This window comes from Alligator mississippiensis, chromosome 1 (assembly GCF_030867095.1).
Source record: "Alligator mississippiensis isolate rAllMis1 chromosome 1, rAllMis1, whole genome shotgun sequence".
Classification (NCBI taxonomy): Eukaryota; Metazoa; Chordata; order Crocodylia; family Alligatoridae; genus Alligator; species Alligator mississippiensis.
The window spans coordinates 482241156-482253311 of NC_081824.1; the positions used below are offsets into that span (position 1 = coordinate 482241156).

At 43.1% G+C, this 12156-nt stretch overlaps 1 protein-coding gene across 1 annotated transcript; it reads right to left on the bottom strand.

Annotated features, from left to right (window-relative positions):
• Positions 1–5893: 5893 nt before the first annotated feature.
• LOC102575086 (olfactory receptor 52N4) lies at positions 5894–11711 on the bottom strand. Its single transcript, XM_059723459.1, has one exon. The coding sequence runs from the start codon at positions 11657–11659 to the stop codon at positions 10703–10705; it is 957 nt and encodes a 318-aa protein (XP_059579442.1). The 5' UTR covers positions 11660–11711; the 3' UTR covers positions 5894–10702.
• Positions 11712–12156: the final 445 nt, after the last annotated feature.

Here is a 12156-nt window from a genome sequence, read left to right on the forward strand (position 1 = left end):
CAGGCTTTGTATCCCGCAGGGCCCAGCACTCGCTCAGGCCTGCTCTAGGACACACACTCACCGCTGGCAGGTCCCATGGCCTCAGTAAGAGCTATCACCCCTGCAGTTTTCACACCCCTGTGGTGTAACACACAGATGTGACATGAGTTTGGCTTTCAAGAATTTGGGGTACAGTTCCCCCAAACCCCAGTACTGATCTTCTTAAAACTTGGCAGACTTCATGCTCTTAGTAGAGGCTACCACCCCTGCAAGTTTCTTCCAAATCACACAAAAAACAACAAAGCTTCCATTGATTCCACATTATACCCTATGGCCAGATCTCCGAGATGGCTCTAAAGCTTCAGAGCTGCTTCGGCCAGATCGAGGCGGAAACCCAGATTGGACTGTGGTCATCTGAAGCGGCCGGATCCTAAGCTGGATCAGATCACTGCTGACTCACACAGCCCTACTAAATATAAGTTTAAATGAGCATGGGGCATGTCTACATATGCTTTTACATGTGCCTAAACTTAATATGCATTTGCCTAGTCTTCATTAAGGCAATTTAGGTGTGTGTCTACATGTGCACACATAAAGCAGATATCAAATTTATGCATGAGTAGCTAAATCACATTAGTGAACATGTAGATGTGCTAACGAGCATTAATGCGGGTGTGAGGACCAACTTGGGCACACACCACGTTAATGTGCATCAGCATGTCTACATGCTCAGTAATGCAATTTAGCTATTTGTGCATAAATTTGATACCTGTTTTATGCAGGTATCAAATTTAGGCTTGAATAGCCTGAAACTGCCATTTTTAAGGAACATTAAGGGTGCACACATGTAGACATGCACCCTTAATGTGCCATAAATTCGGCTAATGTGCATTAAATGCACACATATAGATGTGCCTACTGATTCCAAATAGTGGTCTCGGCTGACGATCGCTAAGGGACATAAATCAAACAATGTCAGGCAGGGCTGAAGAAGAGAGAATGTGTTCAACCTTATATGTCCATCATACTGCCATGCAGAAACTTAAGAAGTGGCTTCCATAGACTCACAGATTAGGATCATGTCTGTAATTTGGAAAAGCTGGCTGAACAGGGATATATATCATATGGATTTTGCATTGGGTTGATGACAAGGGTGTTGTTTCTTTTCAAACTCCAAAGCAGAGACATGACCTGCTCCAGCAGAGTTGCAGAGTCTGGCCCAGCTGCCTAAAAGCTGACAGGGACCTACAGGAATTTTAGAAATGCTCCATAAAGCTTCCAGGCCCATTGTAGATTTAATGCAAGAAAGCTTGATGAGCCCGGAGACCTTGTACAAGCAAGAGCAGGAAGCTTACTGCACCCCTGAAAACAATCCCAGCGCCACAGCAGATGATATACAGTTAAGGGCAGCTCTGTGGATTCTCACGCTATCCTTGATAGTTAAATACCATCATACTAAATTGGGACAAGCTTTATATTTTAAAAGCAACCCCCTGACCATGCACTCAGAAATGTTGTGGTAGCCCATACAAATGCCGAAGCAGTGATGCAATGTGTCCTCTGAATAATATCCTCTTTTATAGGTAGATGATTATCATAATATGTGCAAAGAAAGCCAGAGTGGTCTTAAAATGCAATCCTTGGATGTTCACTGCAGTCGGCTCAACCCATGTGAGACAGGTCATGAGGTCCCACATGAGGATGGAAAGGCCACGTGTTTCCCACTCACACTGCATGATGTGAAAAAAAACCCCCAAACCATTGTCCTAGTCACTGCTGCTTTTTAAATGTTTATAGGAAATGGAGCAGGAAGGGATTAGCTAGCACAGTGGGGTCAACATTTTTGGGAGCCATACTTCAACTTAGGCTCTGTACCCTCCCCAGGTGACACGCTGATCCCCTTCCCCTGACTGAGCTTCTGCTCTGCTTTCTGATCCCTGCTCTGTGTGCTATCTGCTCCCTCCCTGCTCTGCTGTGTGCCATGGAGAAAGGCTGCCCATGCCACTTGTGGTGCCCATGCTGCAGGTTGGCCACCCTGATCTAGAACATCAATCCTAGTTCATGATTGCTGCAGCAACGGCAGAAGTCCAGGATCTGCCACTTTTACCTGCACTGTGAGTTTATGTTATGTATGTTGGATACACTCCTTCCATTATGAATCTGAAATAATCTTGTCCAATCCTTCCTTTTGCTTCCCCACAAAAACAAACAATCAAAAAAACCCCAAACCAAAACATATCTCCTACAATCTTTCTCTTTCCCAGACTGAGCTCCAGCCAGATCCCAGTATCACCCAGTTCCTGGGGATTCCATGTCATTGCAGTAACTGGGTTTGCACAGGGGGATTGTGGTTATCACGTTTGCCTTTCATATTGCTCTGGGCTACATTTGCTTAGTGCCCTCTCTGCTTGGAAGCTCTCACCTGTATTTTCTAGAGACAGGGACAGTAGGAGGGCATGCGGATTGCTCTTAAAGCAACAGGTAGCAGAAGGTCTTTACTCAGGTTTCCCCATCTCTGGAAATTGTTCCCACTCATCCTCTGGCCAAGCCTCAACTATCCTCTTGCTGGATACACGTCTTCAATAAGGCTTGCTGTGCAGGAGGTTGTTCTTATGTGTGGATGGAGAGATGCCTGTTGTTTTGGACTTGCATATCTGCATGTAGCTTTGTCCGAGACAATCAGGCTAAGTGCTGAGTAAATAAACTGGATTAAAAAAAAAAATCTGAATTTTCAAGGGTAATTTTTGTCCATCCTGTGACCCTTTTTATTGCAGGGAAGTAATGGTGTGTTTATGCCTGTGCAAAGTCACTGAGGAAGTATCAGTTTATACCATTTCAGGATCTGTCCCTTGGTTTGTTCGAAGGACCAGTGTCAAGAGGAGTGCTTAGGTAATGTATGGCCTGGTGTTTAAAGCCCTGTGCTCGAAAGTAGAAAATGCAGGTTTAGCTTGGATTTCATGATCACTGGGTGAGTGTATTGCCTATTGTGCTAAAATGTGGAGGGAACCTTCTTTGTCTCCTTTTTTGTCTACAGCCCAGCCTTACTGAGCACACTCACTAGGTGTGCACAGACTTAAGTATACAGAGCTAAATCCCAAACCCTGAAAGTGCCAAACACTGCAATTAGGGCCCTACATCTGTGATATATCAGTGCATAAATTGAAATAGGATTTAGCAGGCAGGACAGCATCCTAGCAGTATAGAGCTGGAAGAGATCTTAACTCATCTAGTCCAACCTACTGCTCATGGCAGGGTCATCCCTGACTAAAGCATCACAGACAGGTATCTGTCTGGCCTGCATTTAAACTTCCCTGCCTGGGGCACATCTACATGTGTGCTTTAATCCACATTAGCTTATTTTAATGCACATTCAAGTATCACTAAAAAAAATGCTATTTAGCTAATGTGCATTAAAATAGGCTAATGTGCATTAAGCGTCAGTTAAATACCACGCTGTTTTGTTAATGCATATTAAGAAAGGCTAAAGTGCATTTTCCTAGTACCCCACAATGGAGGTGCTGGATTTAATGTGCATTAACTAAAGCATGTTAATGGACATGTAGACATGAAGTTACTAGATTTAGTGCACATTAACTAAAGCACATTAATGCACATGTAGATGTACCACCACTGACAGAGATTCTACAGCCCCTCACAGTGACTTGTTCCATGACTGAACCCTCCTCAGAGTTAGAAAGTCCTTCCTAATATCTAAATTAAATCTCCCTTGTTGCCATTTATGTTCAGCTCTCTTAATCCATGCCCTCTGAACACAGAGCAGAAATGATTGTTATTTTGCTCATAGCAATCTGTCTTGTGTCTGAAGACTATCAGACCTTATAAGTTAGAATAATAGAAAATGAGGGATGGAAGAGACCTCAGGAGGTCACATCTAGTCCAACCCCCTGCTCAAAGCAGGGTCAGTCTCAACTAGATCATCCCAACCAAGGCTTTGTCAAGTTGGGCCCTAAAAACCTCCAAGGATGGAGAGTTCATCCAAGTTGTTGGCTCTCTTCTTTGTTCTCCTGTTTTATAAGATATTTGCTTCTCTTATCATAAGATACCTCAAAAATTTGTTGGGAAAAGCAGTGTATACATAAATAAATGAATAATGAAAGAATGAATAAATAAATCCCTCCTAAATCTTCCCTTCTCTAAACTAAAGAATCCCAATTTGAGTGCTTAAAAGAAATAGGATTTAGCCTATAGTGCAGCTGTCAAGAGAACCACAAGGACCATGTTAATACAGGGATTATTTTAGAGACCATCCCCTTCTATTTGTATCTGCATAATATCTCCCTAGTCATGACAGCAAATGCTTGACTAGAAATGTAAATGTCAGGAAAGGGAATAATGTTTCTCTAGAATCTGTTAATGCAATGTAGTAAGTGTAAACACGGAAATGCCATCATCTTATAGTCAGCTGCAGTAAAGGAATCTCATGGAGTTTGAAAATCCCTTTAAGGAGGTGAAATCCTTTTAAGACTAAATCATTTTTGGAAAATACCTGAAGGGTCAAAAAGTCAGACGTGTCAGAAGGCCAGGATTTGGAGCTTGCAGCTGGTGTTCAACATAATTTTGGTTACATGTAACATGGTCTATGCTCAAGGCTGGTCTCTTAGACGCCTGGAGGTACCTTCCATCATGTGTCTCACAACTACTGAGGAGATGGCATATGATGATGGATCACTGGATAGCCTTTAAATAGACATTATTTCTTCATCTGCAAACAACATCTTCTATCCATTCCATCTGCTAAGGCTCTTGCTGCGGGGGGGAGTTCTTAGCAGCAAGGGAAGGAGATGAAGACAGATGACAGAGGGAAGCAGCAGAAAGTCAAACACAAACCAGTTTCCTGATCCAGGAGAGCAGAAATCAGCTCGCTGCCATAGAGGATCATTGTTGTCAGCCTGAAGCCTTCAAGAACCACAAGTCAACTCTCCCCCAAGCTCCCGAAGTACCAAGACTGCACTAAAAGTATGCTACAGGAGTGCAATCCCAAGGAGAGTGGCTTGTTCAGAATGAGTTCTCATAGCAGGCTCAACACTTTTCATTGACAAAGTGCAACATGGTAGGAAATGGGTCACTGCCACAATCTATAGCATATGATGAGTTGGACAAAACCCTCACCATGTGCTGGAAGGTCCCAAAAGGAGGTACCAGTCAAGTGCTCTGTGTCTAGACATCCCATCAGCTATACCCTGCACTGGTTCTATTATATAACCATCACTGACCCTGGGCATGTCTACACATTCATTAATGCACCTATAAATGCACCTACAAATGCATTGATACATAAGATGGAGCTTCCACCACCTCTCTGGGTAACCCGTTCCAATGTTTTACTACCCTCCTAGTGAGAACATTCTTCCTGCAACTCGAGACCATTGTTTCTTGTTCAATTAGTTACCATCAATTTAGTTTAGTACTTGCTTAATAAAGTACTAACTAAATGTGCAGTAACGAGTGCTACTACACAGTAGTACTTGCACATATTTTTTTTTCATGATGCTTACAGCACATTAGCCTAATAACACTGCACAGTAGGCTATTAGCATGGTTTTCAACCACCACGCTACTGCATGGTGTTATTAGCCTAATGTGCAGAAAGTGTCTCATGTAGACGCACCCCCTATGACACAAACACTCCTACAAAAGCACAACTCCTGTCATGTTCACTTTGCTTTTCTGCCTAGCAATATTACCTTTAGCAGAGTTTTAACCACATACAATTATTTTTAGCGAGCCTAAGCAGTGGTCTTTCCTAATGCAATGGTAATTTTTCATTTGCTATTTTTCCAAAGGCACCTCAACTACATGGGACAGGAGTGTCTATCGGGTGCAGCAACCTCAGTACTCATCAGGCCTGTGAAAAAGACATGTTGTTTTAAATCATTTTAATACTTATCACAATTGTAATACTCGAAAAAGCACCAGAGAAGGGAGCAGTAGAAGGTTGCTATCTTGGACGTGGGCAATATATGGATGACATTCTCAGCACCTTGAGTTTCAGGGCGTTTCTACCCCTTCCTTGGGTCTCAGCCCAGCTTCGAGTCCTCTTCAAAGGCTATTATGAAGGCTGCTTTGCCGCTCTCCAAGTTGACCCCAGAGCTTTCATTGAAGACTTTTCAGAAAAGCCTTCTGCTACAGCCCTTGTGATTTAAGGGAGAGCCAATAGATTTTGTACTTAATGTAGGTCTACAACCTGCTTTCAAAGGGCTGAAGAAAGCTGAGTACTCCAGAAGCTGATGGGGGTAGAGGGATGCCCCTATATCACTGACCTTTCCCAAACCCTAGAGAAGAGAGAGAGATCTGTTGGGACATTTCCAGCCTCAGCGAGCAGTTTTGTAAAGAGGCTCTTCACTGTAGCTTCCTTAGCGGTCTAAGTTTCCAGCACACTCAGATCACTGCTTGCCTTTCATTAACCAAGAGACCAGAGTCCACATCAGGGTCTGTGACCCAGCCTCCACACAATGGTTTGCATGTTTTCAGAGGAGAGGACAAACTCCTTCCAGGCTTTTGGGGAAAGCCCAAGTGCTGCATGAGGATTACCTGATCTCTCCCATGGGAAGACCAGGCTCTTTGTTCTCAGGTACAACATCCAAGGTCACAGTGGCCTGAGTAAGGTGCAATTACAGGGGACATGTTGTCCAGCTTTTGCTTGCTTGGGGTGAATCATGATCTGCTTCTTGGGGCAGATAGCTCCTATTCAGTCCAGTCACAGGTAGGGGCAATGTGGGGAGGTAGGAATGTGTCCACTGAGGACAGACTTTTTTACATGTGTCCACTGAACATGAACAAACTAAGATTTCCCTGGCTTGTAACTTGCCCATCAGTCATCCCCTTTCCAAAATCCAAGTTATTTTTTTTCCAAAGAATGGGGCACTGGGGCTTTTAAAAGAAGAAAAAATGAATGATAGGTAACCCCAACGTTCCTCCCAGTCCTGTTTTACTATAATTACACACATGAGCACAACAATGTATTTTGTTCCTATATTTTAGCTGAAACTTTCCATAGAAAACAGCCAAATGGTTTAAGATTAGCAAAGGTAAAGCCCACTGGAAATGCAATCCCATGTAGGTTAGTGTCAAGCAATCTTAAGTAAAGGCATCACCAGTAATAATGGAAATGTTACAGTGAGTTCAGTCTTAGGACACGCTAGTGCCGGAACGTATTACCACTTCAGCTTCCTGTAGCAGCCCAGCATTACAGGCCTTTTCATAGCCCAGACCCCATTAATACAGGAACTGTTTTACAGAAACATCCTTTTACATCTGTGTCTGCATTGCATCCCCGCAGATGTGATAGTAACAGCTTAACTGAAAAGTAAATACTAAGAAAAAGCTTTTGTGGCTTTTGTCATTGTGATTTAACAAGTCTAAACAAAGTTAAGTCAGTACCATCTGATCAGCCCCAGTCGACATATCTAACACAGTTTGCAGATAATCCCTTTAAGGAGCTGAAATCCCTTTAAAACTGAGGGATTGCTGAAAATGTCCTGCAGGGCCTAAAAGGTTTCCCTCACTTCGCTCTGAGGAAAAAAAAATGCACCCGGCCATAAGATACTTGAATGAATGATTACTATTCAGGGGGCGTATCTACACATTAATGTGCCTTAGATACTGGGCATTAAATTTAGGTCTTCCTTAATAAAGAACTAATTAAATGCACAGCACCTGAAGTTACTGCACAGAAATGCCATCACATGGTTATTTAATTAGTCTTACTGCACATTAGCTTAATAACTCGGTGCAGTAGGCTATTAGCGTGGTTTTTGCCATTACACTCAACTGCACAGTTTTATTAGGCTAATGCGCAGTAGGCATCTTGTGTAGTCACACCCAGGTTGACAGAAGTAGCAGAGTACTTCAAGCACATGGACAATCATGTTATATTTAGGCTTTATTGGCATTGTCTGCCATTAAGAGCCTGGGAGGGAGAGAGCCCGCTAATACAAATATATCACAATTACCCCTGAGATGACACACTACAGCATTGCCAGTGACTGGAGTGAAGTTACCACATTTCACTTGTTCAACATGCTGATATGGAGTAAGGTTGTTGGGCCCCGGGTCTGTCCAGGTAGCTCTTTCAGAACTGATGTGGTACAAAAAAGAGAGCGATGCTCCCACAGACTCACCTCATTTTACCCTGCTGGTGTTGCTGTGGTCATGGCTATGGCTGGTGGAAGAAAGGAAGCCTCAAGGCACTGGATTTTGTAAGTATGAGCTGCCTCAGGTTTATTTCAGGGGTAAGATGTGCGTGGAACTGCCCCACTTGTCAAGTCACTTTCTGGGTCCAATGCATATACATTTATCATTGTTTTTTTTTAGCGTGACTGTGCACCTGGTAAGGTGGAAGGAACCATCTCTTTGCATACTTGTGGAATAGCCTCATCATCCTTTGACAGATCTGCTTTCTTTTCACCCCCTACACTACTGAGCTGAGCACTGGTGAAACCAGCAAGTGGATATTGGCCATTGCAATATGGATCACAGAGCCATGCGTCTTCCCAAACTTGTGCACCATCAGCAAGCCAACAAATAGCTCACAGAACAGGAAGATGGCACAGATTTGGGAGGTGCAGGTGCCCACAACCTTGATCTGTGCCTCCTAGATCTAACTCAAGAAGTGCAAAGAATGAAGATATAAAAGAAGCAGATCAGAAGTAAGTCCAGTCCAGTGGCAGACATGATAACAATCAAACCATAGGCAAGAAGATTCACCTTTCTGTCAGCACAGGTCAACTTAATTAAATTCTGGTTTGAGGGGTAGAAATGCAAGACTGGGGAAGCAGCAGGATGAACTGTAATGGAAATTATGGCTTAATTGGTATTAGATAAACATGGAGAAATATTTCCCATGATTAAAACATTCATAATGAGGGATATAGCTTGTTCCCATATGATAGGTGGCAAAAAAAGGAGGGAGACTTTCACTATCTGCTCTGACATCCAAAAGCAAAAGAGTAGTTGAATTGTTGAGGGAATATGGGTAAAGATAAAGTGGGGAAAGAAGAATAGTGATATTATGGATGGGCTGTGTTACAGACAACTAAATCAGGAAGGAGAAGTAGACAGGGCATTCTTCATGCTGGTAAGGAGAACGTGTAATAATGCGGGATTTAAACTTCTCTGCTATCTATGGGGAGAAAAATACAGCAAAGCATAAAGAGCTATCTTCAAATCCCCTTAGGATGGGAATATAACACTGACACGGCTAAAAAGCTTTCTATGTAAGTGCATTTTGTACCCCTTGCACACATTAGATCTTATTCCCCCACCTAAAGAATCCCCTGTTGCCTCTTGCATTTTGTTGTGATCCACTCGGGAAGACAAGGAAACTGCATGCAAGTCTCTGGGTGCATCTACATGTTCATTCATGTGTGGTAATTATGGTGTATTAAGTTTAGTACCTGTAAAAACAAGTACTAACTTAATATGTTGTAATTGGTGCTACTGAGCATTAGCGCAGATGAACACTTTTTAGGTGATGCTTAATGCCCATTGAACTAATCTACTGTGCATTAGCATGGTTTTTGCCAGCCATGCCGATGTGCAGGAGAATTAGTCCAATGGGCATTAAGAGTGTCATGTAGACTTGTCCCCTGAAATTTTACTTCCAGAGGAAGCACAATTAGTGTGTATTTGTTACCAGAGGAAGAATTTCCCATATTTAAGAGAATAAAATAGCCTACTTCATGGGGCACTAGTCCAGGATTAGGGGCCTCTCTTATTTAGTGTAGTTTGAATTTATAACTTCCCCTTCCCAGCAGAACCCTAAATCCCAGGTCATTGGTGAGGTATTGCCAAGAACACTCTCCATCCTTTCTGTTGAATCTGGTCCATTAGAAAAAAGGAAAGGAAGGCATACGTAGCTAGAAGGATGACAAGCAATATTGTTTTTGGTTCAGAGAGGAGGGTAGAGGGCAGTCGGCCATGAGTTCCACGTCAGAGAAGCAGGAGTAGAATGAAATAAAGTGGATATAGAAAAAAATTGCATAAAAATATTCTTAACAGTAGGAAAACAGAGCAAAGCATGGTGGGAGTTTGTATATTTCTCTTCTTCACAGTTTTCAAGAGTCTGGAGAAGCATCTTTTTGGTATAGATAACAAATGTGAACGCTGCATCAGTCCAGGTTAGATGTCCTTTCCAACCCTACAAATTTTGGGACTGCAAGGAACTGGAACAGACATTATCTGTTGTCTGACACATAAAGGGCCGTATTTACAGGAGATATTACATGTCTGCATTAAAATATATTTGATTATCTAGTGGGTTTACTCAGCAGTTATGAGGTGGATCTCTGACAGAGCTATATACAGACTGAGCATCCAACACAACAAGCATCTCCCCACCTGCAACCAACAAACCCCTGCCTGGGTATGAAGTCTTATTAAACAACTTCAACATGAAAGAGCCTTGTTGGGGCTTGGGAAGATGGTAGGTGGGTGCCATTTACAGAACCATTTTGCACCTGGCCATACTCTGCCTCTTCAAAATCCTGGGGTGATGAATTCCACAATGTATGTGGAATATATGTTGGGTAGAAAAAAGACCACTGCTTTTTTCTGCTAAACCTGCCACCTATTAATTTCAATAGACACCCTCCCTTCCCCACCATTTTTGCATTCTGGTACTCGTACCTTTGGTGTTCATATCAGAACGTGAAGGACGAGCCATTTTGTCCCCACCATTAGCCTGATTTTTGTGTAATACCCATCACTTTTCTCCAACCTTTCCTCCCTTAAATAGCTTAATGACACTCTCTTGGATCTGCTTTGTCTTCACCCCATATACAATGGGGTTGAGCATCGGGGGCAAGAGCAAGTAAAGGTTGGCCATGATGATGTGAATATGTGGTGCGATAATGTGACCCCCAAAACGGTGTGTGAAGAAAGTGAAGAAAGCTGGTGTGTAGGAGATGGTAATAGTAGAAATATGGGCTGTGCAGGTGCTAAAGGCCTTCCTACGAGCTTCTTTGGAAGACAGGCTAACTACAGCCCTGAAGATCATAATGTAGGAGATTGAGATGCAGAGGATGTCAAAGCCCCCAATTAACATAGCAACTATGAGGCCATAGATGGCATCAACCCTGATACTGGCACAGGCCAGCTTCACCACAGACATGTGGTCACAGTAGGTGTGAGGGATGACATTGGTGTGGCAGTACGGCAGCCTCTTGGCCAAGTATGGGAAGGGCATGATGAGGATGACCCCCCTCAGGAAAGTGATCAGCCCCATGGCAGTGATGACTGGGTTGGTCAAGATGGTGCCATACCTCAGCGGGTAGCAGATGGCAACGTAGCGGTCCAAGGCCATGAGCATGAGCACACCAGACTCCATCCCTGTGAATGTGTGAATGAAGAACATCTGGACCAGGCAGGCATCAAAGTCAATCTCTTTCAGTTGGAACCAGAAGATGCACATCACCTTGGGCATTGCAGATGTGCCCATTGCAATGTCAGTGAGGGACAGCATGGTGAGGAAGTAGTACATGGGCCTGTGCAAGGCTTCTTCAATCCAGATGAGGTAGAGGAGACTACAGTTTCCCACCATGGCAATGAGGTACATGGAGAAGAATGGGATTGAAATCCAAATATGATCTGCTTCCCTGCCAGGGATCCCATTCAGAATGAAGGTGGAAGGGGTGACGTGAGTGAGATTGAAACTTGTCATGGCAGTTGTGTGAAGACCATGTTCCTCATTATCCCACTTTCAGCAGGTTTTGATCTCTGGGAAGGAAGAGAACATAGAAGGTAAAATACTGACAACAGCAATGACAAATATTTCCCAAGTTCTTTCTAAGTGGGCATCCCAAAACCTAAGGGACATTGCATACTGTATGCATAGGAGAATGTATACATGGGGGTAAGAGCTGTTGCATTGGGACTGATGGGTATAGCTACCTGGGTTAAATAGTTTCTATTAATAGCCTATGGTTTAAAACCCTCAATGCTTTCACATTTTTGGCTGATGTTTTCCCAACTGTCTCCTTGCTCAAAGGAGATTTCCTACCGAAAAATATTTGAACAACAAGTGTATTTATGTGCTTGATTGAGAGAAATGATATAAAGATATGGGTATAAAGTGGCTCTTTTTTTCCCTTTTCACCTTGGTTTTTCCTAAAGACTGAATCACAGCACAAGAAGGTAAAGGGCTTGCAGGTGGCCTGT